Source organism: Tripterygium wilfordii, chromosome 12 (genome assembly GCF_013401445.1).
Source record: "Tripterygium wilfordii isolate XIE 37 chromosome 12, ASM1340144v1, whole genome shotgun sequence".
NCBI classification, from domain to species: domain Eukaryota; kingdom Viridiplantae; phylum Streptophyta; class Magnoliopsida; order Celastrales; family Celastraceae; genus Tripterygium; species Tripterygium wilfordii.
This window is the reverse complement of record NC_052243.1, coordinates 9,895,558-9,916,348: the sequence shown is the minus strand read 5'-3', so window position 1 is coordinate 9,916,348 and position 20,791 is coordinate 9,895,558. Positions and strand designations below refer to the sequence as shown.

At 37.3% G+C, this 20,791-nt stretch overlaps 3 protein-coding genes across 7 annotated transcripts; 1 reads left to right on the top strand and 2 right to left on the bottom strand.

Moving 5' to 3' along the window:
• Positions 1 to 3,023, top strand: LOC120011322 (glucuronokinase 1-like). Its single transcript, XM_038862409.1, has 6 exons — positions 1 to 351; positions 453 to 602; positions 674 to 862; positions 958 to 1,074; positions 1,855 to 2,015; positions 2,706 to 3,023. The coding sequence occupies exons 1-6, from the start codon at positions 127 to 129 to the stop codon at positions 2,959 to 2,961; spliced, it is 1,098 nt and encodes a 365-aa protein (XP_038718337.1). The 5' UTR covers positions 1 to 126; the 3' UTR covers positions 2,962 to 3,023.
• A 145-nt stretch (positions 3,024 to 3,168) lies between these two features.
• LOC120011323 lies at positions 3,169 to 5,633 on the bottom strand. 3 transcript variants are annotated; one of them, XM_038862411.1, is made up of 3 exons: positions 5,084 to 5,633; positions 4,550 to 4,704; positions 3,169 to 3,731 (listed from the first exon to the last, which is right to left on the bottom strand). In XM_038862411.1, the coding sequence occupies exons 1-3, from the start codon at positions 5,558 to 5,560 to the stop codon at positions 3,725 to 3,727; spliced, it is 639 nt and encodes a 212-aa protein (XP_038718339.1). In that variant the 5' UTR covers positions 5,561 to 5,633; the 3' UTR covers positions 3,169 to 3,724. The 3 variants fall into 3 exon arrangements, with proteins under 3 accessions (XP_038718339.1, XP_038718338.1, XP_038718340.1); XM_038862410.1 differs by having other exon boundaries at positions 3,169 to 3,724; XM_038862412.1 differs by having other exon boundaries at positions 3,169 to 3,721.
• A 6,627-nt stretch (positions 5,634 to 12,260) lies between these two features.
• On the bottom strand, positions 12,261 to 19,580 carry LOC120010718. 3 transcript variants are annotated; one of them, XM_038861527.1, is made up of 16 exons: positions 19,276 to 19,580; positions 17,985 to 18,144; positions 17,729 to 17,840; positions 17,465 to 17,617; positions 16,529 to 16,633; positions 14,410 to 14,493; positions 14,228 to 14,343; positions 14,039 to 14,140; positions 13,852 to 13,965; positions 13,648 to 13,704; positions 13,501 to 13,567; positions 13,366 to 13,419; positions 13,196 to 13,270; positions 13,049 to 13,084; positions 12,855 to 12,957; positions 12,619 to 12,758 (listed from the first exon to the last, which is right to left on the bottom strand). In XM_038861527.1, exons 2-15 carry the CDS (start codon positions 18,002 to 18,004, stop codon positions 12,868 to 12,870), a joined length of 1,185 nt encoding a protein of 394 aa, XP_038717455.1. In that variant the 5' UTR covers positions 18,005 to 18,144; positions 19,276 to 19,580; the 3' UTR covers positions 12,619 to 12,758; positions 12,855 to 12,867. The 3 variants fall into 3 exon arrangements, with proteins under 3 accessions (XP_038717453.1, XP_038717454.1, XP_038717455.1); XM_038861525.1 differs by lacking the exon at positions 12,855 to 12,957 and having other exon boundaries at positions 12,261 to 12,758; positions 19,276 to 19,578; XM_038861526.1 differs by lacking the exon at positions 12,855 to 12,957 and having other exon boundaries at positions 12,261 to 12,758; positions 19,339 to 19,578.
• Positions 19,581 to 20,791: the final 1,211 nt, after the last annotated feature.

Here is a 20,791-nt window from a genome sequence, read left to right as displayed (position 1 = left end):
ATTAGTGACGTGGGGTGTACCACTCTACCCATCATTAGTTGGCACGTCGTGTTGATTTGATTTGATTTGTATTTTATACATATACAATGAATCGAAGACTCAGAATTCAGGACTCCATCGGCGAAAATGGATCACATTGACGGAGACGCCACGACTCCTTCAACAATACAACACAAGGTATACGCTCGGGTCGGCCTTCTCGGTAACCCCAGCGACGTCTACTACGGCCGCACCATCTCCTTCAGCCTCGCCAACTTCTACGCCACCGTCAACCTCCAGGCCTCCGATCACCTCCTCATCAAACCCCACCCCACTCACGACCTCGTTCAATTCACATCCCTCGATCACCTCGTAATTTACCTTCCTATTAAATTATTCACATTGCATTCAATCATCAATCGATTTTGATTAATCAACTTCAATTAAAGCTGTATTTGATTGATTTCGTGCAGGTTGGTCGCTTGCGAAATGAAGGCTACTATGGAGGAGCACGGCTGCTTATGTCGATCTGTAAGGTGTTCTACGGTTATTGCAGAGATAATAACATCAATCTTCACAAACGAAACTTCACGCTCTCTTACGATACCAATATTCCTCGCCAGGTATCTTAATTTCGTGATTTGATTGTCAGGTTTTGATACAAATTATATGACTCATCTGGATCACAATCCAGACAGGATTATCGGGATCTAGTGCTATTGTGACGGCTGCCTTGAACTGCCTTCTTGATTTCTACAAAGTGAGGCATCTAATCAAAGTAGAAATCAGGCCTACCCTTGTACTTAGTGCGGAGAATGAACTTGGAATTGTTGCTGGTCTTCAAGACCGGGTAGCCCAGGTGTATGGTGGTCTTGTGTATATGGTAATGTGAATGATTTTATGTGATTTGGTGTTTGTGAAAAACAGGGCAAAGTGTAAGAGATTCATTGAGTATGTTTGTGTACTTTGGGTGTGTAGGATTTCAGCAAAGACCATATGGAGAAGCTGGGACATGGAATTTATACTCCCATGGATATTAGTCTTCTTCCACCTCTCCATCTCATCTATGCCGAGAATCCAAGTGACTCTGGCAAGGTTAGCACCATGCAATAGCCTCCAGTTTTGTATATTTTTGTGTATGTGTGTAGATTTTTTATGGGTATACTGGGTTTTCTTAGTTTCAGGCATTGATAAAAATGCATGGGCCATGGCATACCTCTTTTAACATCTGAATTTATCAGGTTGTAAAGTTTGTTCTAATGGTCATTTTCTTTGTGGGGACCGGAGTGTCTGTGCTCATATTTGGTGTTGGGGAATGTCCTTCGATTTTCAAACTTCATTTTCTGCTGTGTCCTTGTCGTGGCTGCCAAAGCTTGAAATCAAAAGGAGTGCCATTATTTATTTTCTTCTGTTTTTGTTGGTACAATGGTAAATTGAAGTGAGCCATGCTACTAGCCTTCCTAGAGCTTATCTCCTCTGATTTGTCACGGTGTTAGCTTATCTCATCTGATTTCACATGCTTAATATATAGGTTCTTGATTAGGGTTAATTCTTCAGCAATTTTTCTGTCTTTCAATGTTGCCTGTTTGACTGCTTGTTTTTATGCCTTCATCTGACATCTAATTTTATTTTCGTATTTATGTGTCAGTGTTCATTTGGTTTATTTTCATGTCAATTGAAGCTAGTGCATATGGCATAAACATATGAAAGTTGCATGTAATTATGTACATAGGCTCACTGGAAGTATACTGGCAAGTGGCAAGGTTTAGAAATTGTAGCACCCTATTTAAGAGAGCCATAAATTTTGTAGCAATTCATAAGCTTCTAGTGATAGGCTTGTGAGATACATTTCCCAACACAATAGTTTGAATTCAGGTACATAGTTCAGTCAGGCAAAGGTGGCTTGATGGAGACAAGTTTATAATATCATCAATGGAAGAAGTTGGAAGTTTAGCTGCAGAAGGACGGACCGCATTGCTGGAAAAGAACTATTCCAAACTTCTAGATCTCATGAATCGTAATTTTGACCTACGGAGGTAAGATTTTTTTTGCAATTTACAGTACCAGAACATAAGTGAAAGGAAACCGCCAATCGACTTCTGCCTATCAAATTACTGGCTGGGTGCACTCTTGCATTCTTCAGTAGCTCTGTATCATGAAATGGTTTTTGAATCAGGAAGTTCTACTCATTTTTACACTTGCTGCTTTCCTTTTTCTTTTCTTTTTTTATTTTCCTGTTTGATTTCATGCATAACACTGTACATGGCTCTGCTTTGAAGAGGGCATATGAGTAATTGCTGAAATGTTGTTGATGGTCCTGAAAAAACTGTCATTTATCGCTGTGTGAACCCTACAATGAGATATCTCATCTCTCTTGAAAAATGGTTCTCTGTTTTAACTTTTAATGCCTCTGCCGACAAATCTTAGAATCCTGTGTAAATCAACGGAGATTACTTAAGTGAGCTTCTTATGTATTATCTTGTATCTTATGTATCATCTTGTATGACGCAGATTGGTTATGGTTAATGTAAACCTTATTACCTTGTTCATATCACTTAGCAGATTAAGAGACTCTTAAATTAGGGATGTCAAAAATACTCATACTACCCACATAACCCTACCCTAAATTAGGAGTCCTAATAGTATGTTTATTCATTATATTGTGGCTTTAAAAATTTTCCATGTCGTGTTGTTGCTCAATTCTTCTGGTAATATGTTTCATTTAGGAGCATGTTCGGAGATGATGTGCTGGGCACTCTAAACCTAGAAATGGTGGAGGTGGCCAGACGGGTCGGTGCTGCTTCAAAATTCACAGGTAGTGGAGGCGCTGTAGTGGTATTCTGCCCCAGTGGGCCATCACAAGTTAAGCTTCTGGAGGAAGAGTGCCAGAAAGCTGGGTTTGTCATTCAACAAGTGAAAATTGCTCATTCCTATTTAAAGGATGATGATTACAAAACTGTCAAAGTAGGCCACGACAAGTGAAAAACCTGTTTTTGCCTTAAATTAATTATTTGATTCAATTCATTATTGATTTTATTTTTTAAGCAGTTGTACTTGTACCCCAACAGTGGTGTTACTACCACTTAGGGGTGTCGAGCCCGCCCCGCTTGGGGCTGGCCTGGCACTTGCTGGTTGAATATCCCACTGCTGTCGAGGATTTGTTACCAAAAATGGCGGAGTGGAGTCACTCAAACTTTCCTCCCTGAGGGGCCTCATGCTACTTTTCTCTAAGGCCGTAGGTTGGTTCGGACCGGGGCGCTGTAATGAAATGGTCAAAACCATTTCCCACACTTGCTTGCCTTTACTGATAGAAGTTTGTCACTCTAGGGACTGAAGAATTGAGTTAGTTAGGACAGAGCCACCTTTACTAGTTAAAAAAGACAGTGGGGATGAATGATCATATGAAAATTTAGATTTTCAGCTACCTCAACTGCAAGAAAGCTGCAACAGCTTCCTTCCATTGTTAGACGGCTAGTTGTAGAAACTTGAATCGATCTTGAGCTTGGTGCAATTATATTCTTTTTATGATCTCTGCAAATTGCAGCTGATATCGAACTGTTAACTTAGACAACTGCATCAATATTGAGCTTGAGCATTCAATCCAATTAGTTGGAGGCGGCTTCCAACATTCTTTAGGCACTACCTTGCTCTGGGCTAGCCAAGGTAGCTCCAATGCAGTCTCTTTCTTGTAGAACTGAACTTATCAAATGTGCAGCATCGCTTGGCAGCCTTTATATACTATCTTCTACATTCTCAAGGACACAAAAACCAATATAACATCAATTGCAACCAAAAGGTAAATGCAGAGAGATTATAGCAGAAAACAATCACATAGATTGCTGTTGTGCACTGTTGATCTAGTAGACTGTAAAATGAACAGATTGAAAGAGAAAATGATGAAATAGAGAAGGATGGGCACGCCTATGATAAATGGGGTAGCCAATGGAGGTCTCACCCAATTTCATCTCTTCTATTACATCCTCTAGTATTCATGCGCTAACCAAATCTTAAAATTGTTCACCTAGAAACAGTTTAAACAGGACATCTGTAGCAACTTCAACAGTACAACATAAAAGTCTAAGACTCTATTTCAGAAGCTTGGATGGTCAGTCTGCTTAACCAGACCAACAATACATCTTATCATAAAATACAAATACGTGATTACATGAATGAAAAGAAACTCGGGTACCATATCCAGGGTTGGGAGGTTCAGAAGAAATTATGAAACTGCTTCAGGAGTCAATTTCATACCATTATCTTGTTCTACTCAGAAAGTTAGGGCTTGCATTCTAGCAAGAAATACCAACCAGGCAAAGCAATATGAAATCCATTTGCCTCGACTAAAACCAAAGTGGCAAACAATGCAAAAAAAGGAAAGAAAAAGGCTTCTCTACGGGCAAGCGTCAACTTTGTTAAACCATCTTCTTCAAACTCAAAAAAATCGACCATGACAATAATTTTTACAATGTTCAACATATAATGCTCGGACCATGCAGTGGAAAACCAACTTTGACGTTTTCCTGTTAATTGCTATGAACCTAAGAGTATGCATACTTTAGAAGAAACTTACTCATCACACAGCGATGCCATGAGCTCTTCAAGCGAAGACCATATCGGAAGATCAAAATACTGCTGCTTTAATCGTTCCTCTTGGGCATTATACATCGCTTCCGCTACATCACAGAGATTTGAAACATCATGGATTATTGCTTCCTGTGCCTCTATCTGCAATTCGAAACTCAAAATCAGCCAAAATGGAGAGCTTATACATAGATCTCATTATTCAGCTAACTTTAAATGCATCTAACATCATGGAAAGTGTATTTAATCAAAATTAATTGAACAACATGCATACGGTTTATGCCGCTAGTTTGACCTGAAAAAAACCATTTAAAAAAAAAAACTAGAAATCCATTCAAATCTTGATCTTCTTCCATCTTCAAACCCTAGGGAGATCATTTGGGTCCACATCACTCCCCTCCACTTTGAGACTGTAATTCTTGGAATATGAAGGGAGATGATCAATTTAACTCAGAGCATTCAAGATCCAGTACACAAAAGAAAAACAGAAAAGGTCACCTAATTGGGGAAGAAAATGTGTCACCTGCAAAAGGAGCTCATCGACTAAAGACCCCCCACTATCCTTGCCCCCTTGAACTTCTGTCAGAGGGGAATTCGAAAGCAATGCTGTTTCATACTTCTCTTGCTGTTCTTGTTGCCAAGTAATCTGATGTTGCGTCTTCTCCTGCATAGCATGCAAGGTGTTCGATAAATTCTCCCAGTGGTCGATCGCACTCTGGTACTCCCTCTTGAGTCTCAAAAGAGTCCTCCTTTTACGCCCTCTTCTGCTTCTCCTCTCTAACTCAGGATCCGGTGCAGATGAGACGAGCTCTGGGTCATCGACTCGCAGTCGCTTCTTGCGCTTGTATATGAAGCCGTCGTCGTCGTTGCAGAGCTCCCACTCGTCATCGGCTTCCAGACGTGCCGCTGCTGATGAGGTTGAGGCCATGGAATCCCCACACGAGCGGGAAAATTTAGAGCGAGACAATTGAAAGTTTTTATTTTTCAATCGAATGATCATAATCTAGTTTGGGATTTCAATTTCGAGAGAGACGAAAGGCGGGCTCCACTCCCTCTCTGTCAAAGAAGGTACTTCACTGCATTGACCCTATTCTACGGGCAAATGCAATGGTAAAATATTATTGGGTCAACAAAGATGTTGTCTTTTACTGATGTGACTGTATTATAAAATGTGTTTTGCTTATGTGGCCATATCGGGATAAGTGTTTTGCTAATGTGGATGTATTGATATTTGATGTTTTGGTGTAGTTTTGTTATGGATAATATGAAGGAATTGAATGTTATTGACCTCCACATTGGATGGGAAGAGAAATTGTATAGAAATTTATGTTTTGTTGATGTGGTTGTATTGGAATATGTGTTTTGCTGATGTTGCTGTATTAGAATACGTGTTTGACTTGATTTTTTGTGTAATAGAAGTGAGACCGGGTCAACATTTTTGTTGGCCCAACAAATAACAAACCATTGCATTTGCCCTACCTACTTCAAATTTTACTCTCCATATAGAGGTAATAACAATTTTGGATACTGAATAATTTAATCCAATTCAACTCGAGAATTCATTTTCCAAACATTTCAAGTTGGATATCTAAATTTTAAATTTGTATCAAACCACTCACATGGACAGTTTGTCGCCATTTTGGGCAGTCAACTTTCTCACGTGGCATTAAAAAGTCAAATTCAACAGGTTTTGCTTAAGTGACTTGGTGACTTGGATATGATTTATATATTTTTTAAAAACTATAATAACACATAAGAAAATAACAAAAAGGGCAAAAAGCAAAACCAAAAATTCTACTAGTTCTGTACCCTCTCGAAGGTTCATATCCTCTCTCCAGACGGTTCCGCCCACGAAATTTCAAGATGCACAACTATCGTTTCTTGTTCTGCAACATGCTATAGGCAAGGATGTTTCTAATGGATCCGACTATGGATCTGACTATGGATCGAGGATTGGCACGTGATTGGGGAGCATGTATTGCCTTCCATGGAGATTCAAAGGCATATCCAAGATGTTCTTATACAAATAAGATTTCTTTTATAATATAGATTAATATTTATAGGTAGAAACACATATTAATTTGTTTAATATTTTTATTAAAACTTAAAGCTCTAAACATAATATATTACCCCATACTCCTAATTAGATTGAATAAATGTTGATAAGAACTTAAGAACCTAAACTCTAAGTTAAATATGACCATGTACTCCTAATTCAATTGAATTGATGTTGATAAAAACATAAGACCATAATAAGTTAAATATGACCCTTTACTCCTAATTCAATTGAAGTAATGTTGATAAAAACTTAAGACCCATAAACCCTAACTTAAATGTGGCCCTCTACTCCTAATTCAATTGAGTTGATATTGATCAAAACTTAAGAGTTAAGACACAAAACCCTAAACCTGATTTAGGTTACCTTGCTTTGTTTCCTTATTTTATCCAATCAGTTTTGATCAGTTTCTCCACCATTGCAATTGCACTAACAAGCTGTGCAACAAGCAAGCCTAAGAACAAGCCCAGATCCATACCAAAACCCATTAAGATTGCAAGAGGTAATCCAATAACATAAAATGAACCTAGGTTTATGTTGGTACCCAGACTTGGTCTAGTGCTACCTGTCGAGGCTCCACAACCGATGGTCTGCGGGTAGTTCTTGATCTCACACAATGACACAAACCCACAACCGGCATAGGCATCGCCATCAAAGATAGTATCGATTTGTGCAACCTTTGATCGGGGCGGGGACTCGTTGGTTATAACGGGGCAAGGACGAGGGGTAAACATTGCCCCGATATACAAGGCAGGGACGGAACACACCCATGGAGGTGCGGGGCGGGGACGGGGCAACCATGGTCCTTCCATGCCCTAGCCATTGTCATGCCTAATTAAAAGAACTAACTCATTTATCTTTTCTCAAATCATGCACGCATGTCATAGAAGAATTTTAAAGGTTGATATCATTTCAATATTCAATATGGATAACCAAAATTTTAAATTGACAGAAGATCTTCAGTTATCCAGCAATTCAAGTGAGGTAATATTAATCCTTATAATTCATGTAGTTGTTTGTTCTTCTTGGTGTTAATCCTTGTAAATTCATAGCCTTGTGTAAGATACGATTTGTTCCATGAGTTGAACAACTTCCAAGATTTGTACGCATCTTTAGAGGGAGCTTATGATAGGGTGTCTTCCATAAGGGAGACATTAACATTTTTTGAGGGAGATAAACCTACACCGTTGCATCATTGGATGAGTATGCTAGACATGGGTCACTTAATTGCATCGCGATACAATGTCGTTTTGGTCTTGATTGGCTATATAAAATGCATGACATTCCTACCTCTACAGACTTACCCACTACCACCATTAGAACAAGTTGTGATTTGTATTGATTTGTCAACCAAAATCATTATATGGAAGTGTCAATGTTTCCAAATCATCCAATGACACCCATCATGGTACAATGACATAGGTACATATATGAATGTGTTACATATTGGCCATTTAGTTATGATAATGATTTTATTTCTTATAATGAACTTTTTAGTTCATGTAATGATCATAATGTTATGATCACATTTGTGGTTGTCAAATTCGATTAAGTCACGGCTCCTCCCTTTATAGTAGTGTTAGGTAGCCCAACTCGACCCAAATCTATATGGCAAGATGACTAGGCAAAATTGAAAAGGAACAATTTTCAAAATACAAATGAATATGAAGTTGGTTTTCTTTTCCCTATTCATGAAATTTATTTCCTTTTTAGTTCAATATTTCTTTTTGATTTGTGAATTGGGTTTGGAAACTTTTGCATTGAATTCTTAGCTACGGTTTTAAAGAGTTTTTAATATTTTCACATTGGTATTTTTCTTTTGTCTACTAGGTTTGTCTTAGATCAATTGGTGATTATGTGTTTTCCTAAAATACTTTTGTTTCTAAATCTATAGGATTTTAGATGAACAAGTTCTTCTTAGATGAATATAGTCCTAGTTGTGACTGAATTCTAATTTTTTCATTTTTTATCATTCAAAGAATTGCAGGTTAGTTTTTTCCCCTAGGCATGAAACTTTTCTTTGTTTAATTCAATGTTTTTGATTATGTGCTTTGATTTGTAATCTTTTGCATTGAATTCTTAGGGTTTTAAAGTGTTTTTGGATACTTGCCATTGCTTTCTTGGTAAAGATTCTAATCAGGTTCTTTTTTGAGGAATCTAATCTTAATTATCATTTACAATAAACTAAATGATTAGTGATTAAATTACATATAATTGAAGTCAATCTGATTAAAAAAATTTGATCGAGAATGGCATACATGACCCCGAAAAGTAGAATAAGATCAAATCTTTGCTTTTTTTAGATGGATAATGTATACGTGTATTTGATAATATTCAATGTTAAATAGATTTTAAATCAATCTCTAAAAATCTGTATGTAAAAGGTTATGTCTTTAAACACTAAATATGAGGGGAGACATTATAAGATTATTACTAGGATAGCTCCTCATCTTTGATGTCTTCTTAGCATAAAATAATGAACTTGGTTTATGACATGTTAATCTTGATTTTCTAATTATTGCAACAAGATGACAAGAATGAATACTTGCTTTCTACCTTGTCCATCTAATAGAGGAGAAGCATATATGGATTCTAAGGTTGGACATCAATGGAGCTATGACAACTTCTTTAATGGAATTGACAGCCAAATCGAAGGCTATGGAGAACATCACTAAAATCTCCATGCAAACAACTTTGAAGAAATGGATGGACTTGATTGTCCTCCAATGGATGAAGCTTATTTCAAGACGATGGATGTGAACTTGTTTTACGGGATTGATAATTATGTAGATTTGGATTCAAAATCAACGAAAGTAGACAACAAAAATAAGGGAAGTCGAAACGGGAAAGGGAAACCATAGAGCATCTTTGTGCCAAAGTTGTAACCTATTTGCAAAAGCAAAGAACTCCAAAAAGCCATTGATCTCTACAATGAAACTAAAATGTAGAATAAAGTAGCTTGTGACAAAGGAAAGGAACTCAAGAAGGTTGTCCATCTCTACAATGAATGCAAAAGGTTGAAAAACCAATTGACGTAAGAGGTTATGAGTTGAAACTAGAATCCACCAAGAAGAAACTCCAACAAGACTACGAATAATCTAAAAAGTGGAGAAAAATACCAAGCGATTGATTGATGTATATATGATTTGACAAAGCGAAGAGACCCAAAACCTCACAGCAAGTCATTCAATGTTCTCCCAAAAGTATATGTAAAAAAATGCACAATTTTCAAAGCATTACACGATTGTTTAACGGATTTTAGCTATTCCATTTATTTAAAACAATGGAATTCAAAAGACAATAATATCTCTAAATCGTGAAATGCTTCGAAAATCGTTCAATTTCAAAAGTGTGGCCTCAGGCATTTTAGAAAGTAGTGAAGTTGACGGTAAATGTGATCATACTTGTATTATCCGACACAATGCATTACGCAAGCTTGCTTCGGGTGTTGTTGAGGATGCATTGATGAATGAAGAAATTTATAACCTTGCATTAGAAACATTAGAGTCTCTTCGATGCAAGATCGATACGTTGAAAAAAATGATGATAGACAACCTTTTGAACCAATTATTGATGCTTCCAAACGAGTATACAACGAGCTTGATAAAGTTAGAGCTACGGGTTGTGAAAAAAGGCTAAAGGGAGGCAAAGAAATTGCTACAAAGAAGCCTAGGCGTTGTAATGCGTGTGGGTTGTCGGGACAAAAATACGACTAAAGGAATTGTCTTATGATTACATTTATGTAAGTATAGTTTATTCATTGATGTAATTGATTTATTCATATGGCTAATTCATTGTATTTTTTGTATGCATGAATTTTAAGTAGTAATTACTCAATGAATTCTCTTGTGAGTTGTATATTGAATGTACTGGTTTGTTGGATTTTGAATGTACTGGTTTGTTGGATTTTGAATGTACTGAGTTTGTTAGAGTTTGATCATTATGCGTTTGTTAGATTTTGTATATACAGGTTGCTGGATTATGACTATTATGCAGATTGCATTGCATATATATGTGGATGTGCATATTTATTTTCACTAGTGTTGTCAATTCTTTATTTAGTTCATCTGAAGAATTTGTACAAAGAGTTCCAAGTTGTACAAGGAGCTTTAGCCTGTACAAAGAGTTCTAACCTGTTAAAAGAATATAAACACAGTTCCTATGAGAATTCAGTGAACAAGCAAGAACCACGAGCTGTTGATATACAAATATTGCCAACATAAACCCAGCCAAAAGTAACAATAGGTGGCAGCATAATTGGGAGCAATATCAACATCCAGTTTTTAATTTCTAACTTGTTCAATCAGCTGCCCATTCAAAGGAAACTAGAAATGATATAATCACAAAGAAAACTACAATGATATAATCACAAATTGTCCAAAAATACACAAGCAAAGAAAACTCAAATCGGAAGACCCAACGAAAGAAGAAGGATTCTTGCCGCCCTCTCGGTGTCGCACTAAGGGGTGAAGAACTAGAAGGAAGACCTAACTCTCTTGCTCTTGTTTGTGTCGCAAATCAGAAGTACAAGGGAGTATAGAACTAGAAGGAAGACCAAGTCTCTCGCCCTTCTCTGTATCGCAAATCGGAAGAACGATCACTCTCTGATAGTTTATATGAATGCGGCTTGGTCTCTCTTGCCCCTCTCTAGTCGCAAATCAAAGAAGATGAAGAGAGCATTGTATGAAGACGAAGACCCATCGCAAATCGAAAGAACGATCCCTCTCTGGTCGTTTACTTGGATGAGGCTTGGTCTTTCTTGCCCATTTCTGGTCACAAATCGAAGAAGATGGAAGAGAGCATTGTACGAAGACAAAGAGAGCGTATAGGCGTATAGATGATAAAAAGGTTGTTTTAATCTCAGTCGTTGGTGAGATCTAATGGCTGAGATAAAAGTGCGTATATAAAGTGTGTAAATTAGGTGCGCATAGGAGAATTTCTATATATATATATCTTAAAATGATATCTTAACTTTTAAGATTCACTTTTAAGGTTCAAATATTTTTAAAAAATTTGAAAAAAACATATTTATATTTTGATCGATCTTACGAATCCAACGATATATTTTTTATTCGAAACAAAAATCAAATATAACCTAAAATATATATGAAATGTCTTTTGTTTCAACATTCCTCTCAAACCTTATTGTTTGATTGATAGTTACGTTGGTTATACAATTCGTGGTCTCCATTACCATATATTTACTTCTAGGAATCACTTGCTGCAAACCAAATCACCATTTGCAGCATGCTGAACACTTGTTTCTGGGTATTTCATTCATGTTCAAAATGCAACTATAGAAGGCATGAACGTTCTCATACAACAGAAATATAACTTTCGATTCCCAGACAAAATCAAAGAAGTATAACTTTCGAGCTCCACAAAAAATCAAAGAAAATGGGGAAAAGGAGAGCAGCAGTATTTGAGAATCCGCATCGTCAAAGTCACTGCATTGTAGCATAAAATTACTGCTGCAGTATAAATTAAGCAACTTAGTTTTACTACGTTACACTGTGCAAAGCGTTTCCAGGGCACCTGAATTTGAAACCTTTTCACAATGTCAAGCCAAAATTCTTCTAGCTGTCAAGTATTTTGCTTTGGGGATATTCCCATACCAACAAAGTTCTTTTGCCTTATCACTTACAAGAGAAAGCTCCAACCCAGAGTCTTATTACTACAGAACTCGCCACATCCAAATCCTTCTCCAACATAAGCAGTAAGGACTAAAGATCTCTCGAACCCAAATTCGAGATTCGTGTCAATTAATTCTAGCACCAGTACGTGAAATACTAAAACAACTTTCTTTTGCTCTACTTCTCTGAAGGAACACTAAAGGGCGTAACATGACATCATACTTATCACAGAAAAAGAGCCCGACCCTTTTCATCTTTCAGAAGGCACTAATAGACATCACGACATAGACTTGTAATTATATTATCAACATAACCCTGTTGGACATAATAAGAGTAATGCTTTAAGCACCTTACAAATAATCAATTATGTGAAGATACTATTTCTTGTGTGGAACCCCACGGAGACTTGAATTAGAGGAGTCGATTCCCAAATCGTCAAAATAGGCTTTTTCTGCATTTACCATTCGATCTTGGAATATTGTCCATTCTCTTCTACACCTCTCCCTCACCTGTAATTTAAAAATAAGTAAAAATTAGAAGTCATCGTCTTCCCAAGTCAATAGACATAACTCCTTGCTCCCCAAAAATAGTCCAGTAAAATGTACTCGGTAAGTGTGCCTATTTAAGAGAGAGTTCGGTTCTTAGTGGCAATGAATCATCATCATCAATCGAGCCTTTATCCAAAAGTTTGGGGTCGGCTACATAAGTCTATGAGAACATCACCGGAAATTCACCACATGTAAAAAAAAAATGTTCCACACACAGAACCCAAAAGGGAAAGAAAAAGAGAGTTACATACCCCTTCCCATGGTGCCTTCCCAGCCTCTGATTTCCCCTGTGGAAAGAAGAAAAGCTTAAGCACTTCTACATCAAAGTTAAAAATGGTTTCACTGGTCAAAAGCATTTTCACTTCCCCTTCCCATAGCATAAAACTATTTGGTTTTACCTGATTCCCAAGCGAAGGAACGCCTTGATGGACAATCCATTGAGCATCTACAACTCCTATTTTCTCATGAGCGGGCTGTTTCATAGTAAAGTCACAAAAGTGGCGATGAACTTAATGATCATCAACGGGTACAAGTTAACCAAGGCAGAAGGGTAAATGCAGACACTGACCTCAACACATTTCCTAAGAGCAAAATCTAGGCCCCATCCATGAACCAAGTCATTCTGCGATTGAAGGAACAAACAATTTTAAGACTAGATAGGCAGCGGTCATTGTGGAAACTTCTTAAATATACTGCTGTCTACCTGAATCATATACCAAACACAACGCCATGCATCTCGAGAGAATACCGTAGCCATGATCTCAACAAATCTGCAGATTTTAACATATGAGCTAAGGTGATTAAAAGTAACTCAAATGAAATTTATTCCAAGTCTAATAAGTTCCCATACGCAGCACATGGTGGCAAATGTGGGTCAGTGCACCACCCTGGTCTCTCCTCAGTGTCCCTGCAAGAAGAAAAACGAAATAGGATGTGGTCAAGCTATAAGTAGAACAACTAATGCATATGGAAACCACACATATAGAAATGTAACATAGATGGTAAATCTCAAGTTATGAACATAATTAGATCAAAGAGCATTTTCCGTCCTTACTTGTGAACCTCACTGCCATCTCTCCTCTTTGTCATTGCCCAAGTTGTTCCTCTGCTAGGGTCTAAACCAGGCTGCGAGATCTCCAAGCTATGTTTCCTGACCAATTTTAAGTATCTGGGAGAAAAAAGAATTAGACCTTCAAGTATTGTTTATGCTACTGTGAGGAGTAGTGAATGTAAGTACTCACTCCTCAGCATCAAAGTGCTCCACCCCAAGATCCTCGTCCCACATAAAAATGTAGTCATAGGGTGCCACAATATCAGGGTGCAGAAATCGTTTTGCATACCACCTAGAACAAATGTTGACGAGGTTTACGTGAGAATACTTACTATATGCAAATTTGTTAATTAAATTTATAGCGCGGGTAGTTGCTAACCATTTAGTTTGCTTGTGAGCACTCACGTGAATTGCTCGCTTTGACCATTCAAACTCATCCCATTCGCTTGTCCGACCATCATAGTGAAACAAAAGAATAGTGAAATTCTCTGAGAACTGCGAAAACCCAGGTTTTAGTGGGTGAGTCAATGAGAAGGAAGGACAGAGGGAGCATGGACTAACCTTTTTAACTGCTGCATCAATATTTTCTTTTTGACCATAACCAACAGTGAAGGTTACAAGATACTTTGGTTTGACGGTGAAGTCCTGCAAGTGTCACCTCCATCAATAAAAGATTCTCACCAAAATGCCAAAGTAGTATAGATTGTATCTCAGCTGTATAAATTTGGTGGTTCTTTTTGTTGGGGGTTTAGGGTGGGGGGTTGGGTTGGGGATGTTACACTTAAAAATTGATTCCAAATATTTAGCATGCGCATTGTTATGAAATTGTGCATGCAACTGATTTTCCTGTGCGATAAGTCTTCTTCAAGAACACTACAGAACATTTCGACCCAACTTCTGTTTCTCCAATTAGGTCCCAAAGGCAAGCAAGGAGTAAATTACTATTCAGATTTAAATGATTATTCATCAACCATCCACTAACACATCAGTTTTAGGTAATTCCATGTTTCTATTTATTTTAGTTCATGCGCAAACTGCTTATCCACAGCAAAACCTCAAAGTACCAATGCTTTTGTTTTGTTTTGCATTATCTTAAAAAATCCTTCATGTTTCAGTTTTCCTTAAAAGTATGTAGCACGGATACAGATACGGATACGGACATGGACACGACACGCGGATACGTGATTTTTCAAAAAAGTAGGATACGTTGGGGACACGTTGAATAACTATATATATATCAGTGGTTCTCTTATGCGGTACGAATTTACAGTTTTATTTTACGGTATCAAATTAAGGCCGTTCGATCAATCCGACGGTTTAAGCAACTCTCTTGTCTCTCTCCTTCACTTCTCTCTCTCTCGTTAACATCTCTCTATCATCAACGCGATTTCCCACCTCCTCTCAATCGAACTCCCAAATCGCCTCCCAAGACGACCACTTCCGACCGACGTCACCTGCCCGGAAGACCACCTCCGACCACCCCCTCTCAATCGAATTCATTGTGTTCTATCAATGGAGTCTTCACCACATCACGATTTTGAGATCCTTTAGCAGTAAACCTTATCTCTATTTTCACAGTCATGATTTGGGACAGAATCAACCCATTTGAGAAAAGTAAATTCGATTTGGGAAGGAGAAGGTTGGATTTTGTCAAATCCAAAAATCAACAAAAATCAAGATGATTTTGTCAAAGAGGAGAACGTTGGATTTGAGGCTCCTTTTCTCAATTGGGTCGCCACCTTCGCTTAGTTTGACACTTAAATGTTGAAGCTGGGTGCGGTTTTTGGTTTTGGTTCTTATCCCACAAGCTTTGAGGCCAACGAAGAACCAGATTGGCAATTTCACTAGGCTTGGAGGCCTTGGATTTGGGCTTCGGGGAGGTTGATTTAGGGCTTCCCATTGACCTAATGGAGGTGGTCTTCTTGTTGAGTGTCGTAGATCGGAGGTTTCTTCCGTCGAAGGTGGTCGTTGGTAGGAGACGATCAATCACAGAAAGAGGCGATGGAGGTGGGAACGAGAGAGAATTGAACACGTGAGAGAAGTGAACGAGAGTGGGGAGAGAGAAGGAAATTGTGTCAGCCATACGATTCGTCTAACGGTATTAATTGATACCGTAAATTAATCCCGCATAAGAGAACCGCTGTGTGTGTGTATATATATATATATATATATATATAATTTATATTTCATTTCAATATAAAATCCGCAAGATTAAACATAAAATAATGTTGGTCGATGTTGACCAAGGATTTGCGATCTTCGTCTTCTTCGATCTCAAGAGACGATAAGGCAGGTAGGCAAGATAAGGCAGGTAGGGTCTGCGTTTCAATTTTATTTGGTCTCAGTTTGGATTAAATATAAGCCAGATTAAATAAATAAAATAACAACAAAAAAGTGTCCATAACGTGTCACACAATTAAAAATAAAATAAAATAATCCGACTCAAATTAACGTATCCTACACGTGTGGTCACGTGTCCGACACATGTCGGACACTGACACTGTCCAAAACAGAGTGTTCGTGCTTCTTAGCTTAAAACTCGTTATGCCTTCTGTCTCATGTTCTTCACCAGTAATATTTATACTTTTGTAGCAAACTAGTTTCCATTCATATGACCAATGTTATGAGTTTACAACACAGACAATATTTTCATGCTAAATTTACCATAGAAGAGACGCACCTCATTAGGCTGACCCCACAGTCGGCGAAGATAGAAATCTGACTCAGATTCAACTATACCCGGGGGTAGTCTCTCAGCCCCTCGAGGATTTGTTGTAACCCATATCTGCATCAGAATTATGGAATAATTGGTAGTCGAAACAAAGAGAGTCAATAAAGAGATAGAAACATGTCATTGATTTAGGTTCAGAGATAACAAAATTAGCCAAAACAGAAAATGCTTTATTTAGATTGATATATTTCTTTTTTTGCCTCTTCCTAATCCTAACCATTCATGCAACAGGTATTTTTAATTTCAAGTTCTACCAGTACAAGATAACTGGCATGGGAAATGGACTTCCCAAAAACTTCTGCGCTTGATGTCATCATAGTAAGTACAAAGATGCTGCAAAACCTAAAATGCTTTATTTAGATTAATGAAATCATTTTAACAGTCAGAGTTATAGGTGTAGATTAATGGAATTAAACTTTAGGAAGCACATATAAAACAGTAAAGCCATAGAATCGATGGATCAGATGTAGTATATATATATAACCAAAAACTACTTCAAGACAAACAAGCCTCAAATAAGTAGGAACAACATGGATCCAATTACAAGGAGAATTAAGTAGACTTTGCTTTTACGACAACAGAATCTTATGTTTAATCTATATATATGTATATAGAGGAATTCTCACATAAGGATACATATAAATCTATAATTTCTTAAAGTGACTCTTTGTGATTCATGATCCACAGTCCGTGAAAATGATACTGCAGAGCACATTGGTTCAAGTGGTAAAACACCCCACAAATTTGACCCTGAGGTCGGGGGTTTGAGTGTCTGCCTTCCACACTCAGTATTGGACCTTACCAAGAATAAACACTGTAGCAAGTCAAAAGAAAAATTAACACCCAGTTTTAGAGCACAAATACATTTAAATAAAGACAATATACCTTTGTTTCATTGTACATGTATTGAGTAACGCTGCCTCTGTTGCCCTTTATTGAAGACCAAGCATTGAATAAAGCTTTGGTTGAAAGACCAGAGTACTTGTCCTCAATGTATGTGAGATCAATGGAAGGAAAAAGGTTTGATGGGAGACTCATCTGTCACATTCAGAATTTTTTTTTATAAATGAGAAACAAAACCTTTAGCACTCTGTGTTGAACATTGTCAAGGGAAAAAAGGAGAGAAAGATGAGCATAATAGATGCATACCTTTGTCAATGAAAGTGTTGGGAAGGATACCCCCAAAAAGAAGCCAAAAATAACTCCAAACAAAGTTGTTACAATAAGCCTCATTGTTTCTTTAGGTTTCCTCATATTCCCACTGCAGCTCAAAAAATGTAACTCAGATGTGTCATGCCACTTTCAGTGTCAACGAAACATCAATAAGACAATAACTCGTAGAAGTTCTAACTCAAAGGGGAAACAGTGGGCATCTCTTTACGATGAATGGTAAGAAATTCCATACCTTCGAATGGGGATTCCCATTTTATTCAGGCTCTAAAATCACAAATATATGAATTGAAATGCAGCAACAAACAGTCGCTCCAAGTCCACGAGCTCATCAAGACTGTAGCTTTCAATGCTTTAAACACAAAATAGACTTCATCATGACAGGACAGTCAACCCTGAAGATGAAAATATAGGTAAGAAGCTCCAATTAGGAAAATGATATTCACTGCATAAATTGAATTTTTATATCTTTCAGATCCCTAAACCTGGATAAAACACTAAATTAAATCCGTTTTAAGCTTGCACAGGAAATTTCAATCTCGCTTACATGCATGATGCAGTAGCGCCACAATAAGCTCAGCCAATCTAGCGCATGCCTTGATTGCAATAAACTTTCCTATTTCTTTTACTACTTAAAAGAAATTTGTCACCGTTACATGTTACCATACTATGGTTTCATTGAGCAAACACGAATTTTAGGCGAGCCACTGCCAGTCCGACTTTTATTTTTATATTTTCTCCTAACAAATGCCTTCGAATCATTTCTAGCACTGGAATCAGGTTTGCTCACCTAAAACAAACATGAGCAATGCTATTTCATAAGCGAACATGGGCCCTGTGCTAGAATTACAGTGGAGCAACCTAAACGTCACAAGTTCAATTCCAAGAAACAAACTCACCCAATATTATGATGTGGCGGTAAGTAAGGTTAGTGTATATCCTGCATGTCCTTAACCCATCCAAGGCGGGCACTAAAATTGCTTGTCATGCTTTTATGGGGTAATTCCATCAACCAAAAGAGGTTGTTCAATACAGCCACCACATAAACTGCAGTATTGTAAAGTACACACAGCATGCCAAACAATTGCAGGACCAAGTTCATATACCTAATAGATATTTGATAATAAAGTTTAACCAGCAAATACCCAGAACAAATTAACTTTTGTGAACTCAAAAACCATAGTGCACGAAAATTTTCCCAAAAATTTTGAAAATTTTCCGAAGGAAATATTGTAACCAAACGATTACCACGAGTCGAAATTGATTTCACACACCAAATACAATTGATGCTCAAATCTGTTGTTCTTTTGAAACGTCGAGATAGCTCAGCTAAACTGAGCAGACGCTGATTACGATGTTCTGATTGGTTAAATTTGTGTTCCAAAGCATAAACTTCCCAATTAAATACTCATATGTAAACAGCGGCGTCATCAAAGCCCGCGATTCATATATGTATACATGTCTACACACATACGCAGAAAGAAAGAGAGAGAGACAGATAAACGGAAATTCGCAGAGAAACTAACCTACACGACAAATGAATACAAAGATCCTCTGTCCTGAAAACCCTCGATTGAGAGAGAGATCACCTGGAACGAAAATTGAAATCTCTTGACAAATTGGAGAAAACCAAACGTGATTTTAGCCGGTCGCTTCTTCTCTTTTAAGGAACAAACAGACAGAAGTTGACGAAACTGACGACGAAGAAGAAGTGAAGAAATGACAAATAAATGTAGCAACCAATGCTGTTGAAGAAGACGATTATTCCCTCTGGAGTGGAGGGGCTCTCGTCGTAAATTTCGAGATTTTAGTGTCCGAATTTTGAAACCAAAATTGGAGTCACGCTAAAATGCAAATTCTCCATTTCAGTTGGGATCGTGTAACGTGGTGGTGCTCTGTCATTACCGTCTGATTTTGATCAAACTGGACCCCACAGGGATAATGACGCGTGGCATGATATGGTTTTTCATTGGTTATACCAAACTTTTACAGATTGATGGTTTTGTTGTGATTCCAATTTTCGGATCTAATAAGTCGGCTTGATTTTAATTTTAGAGCATCCACATCAGATTACCTAAACATGAGTCTGTCTGTAAAATTTAGAGATTTTGTCAAAATAGAGCTCTGCATCAGATTACCTAAAGGTTCCCTATTTTACAGAATATGAACAGTAGTTCCCTACATCTAGAGAACCACTATTCACTTCCCTAAACATAAAATAATATTTTTTACTACTTTATTTTCTCCTCTCTCCTCTCTCCTCATTTTTTCCCTCCTCTCTCTCCTCACTCCTTTCTTTCTCTCTCTTCTTTCTCTCTCATCTCTTTCTCTCTCCTCTCCTCTCCTCACATTTTGACTCCTTTCTCTCTACTCACTTTTTCTCTCTCTCTTCTTTCTCTCTACTCACTCTCTCCTCTCTCTCTCCTCACTCCTTTCTTTCTCTCTCCTCTTTCTCTCCTCACTTTTTCTCTCTCTTCTTTCTCTCTCCTCAATTTTTTTTTCTAATTTTTAATAACATTAATTTATTATTTTAATTAATATATTGTTTTAAATGTAATTAATTTATTATTTTAAATAGAAGTAGTTTATATGAATAGAATAAATAAAGGAAAGAGAAATAAATATTATTTTAATGCAATAGAGAATATGATAGGTAATCTGATGCAGTGTTGATTGGATAGGGAATCTGTAAAATAGGGGAAAGTGACATTTTGTCTGTATTTTAGGGAATCTGTTAAGAGAAACTGATGCAGATGCTCTTAGAGTTACAATTTTAAAAACATTTTTTAAAATTTTTTTTTGAAAGACTATAAACCTAAACATTTCATTTTATGATAGCAAACCTTACATCTAGTACCTCGAAAGTAGCATAGAAAATTACAAACATTATCCTAGAAAATTAGGCAACAGGACCCAAGAATACAACATCGGAACATATCCATATTACATCGGGATGAAACCGGACAAACATTATCCCCGAACAAACATTATGGTTTCAAATTATTTTTATTTTTCGTGTTTTTAAAATGAAAACATAAAACA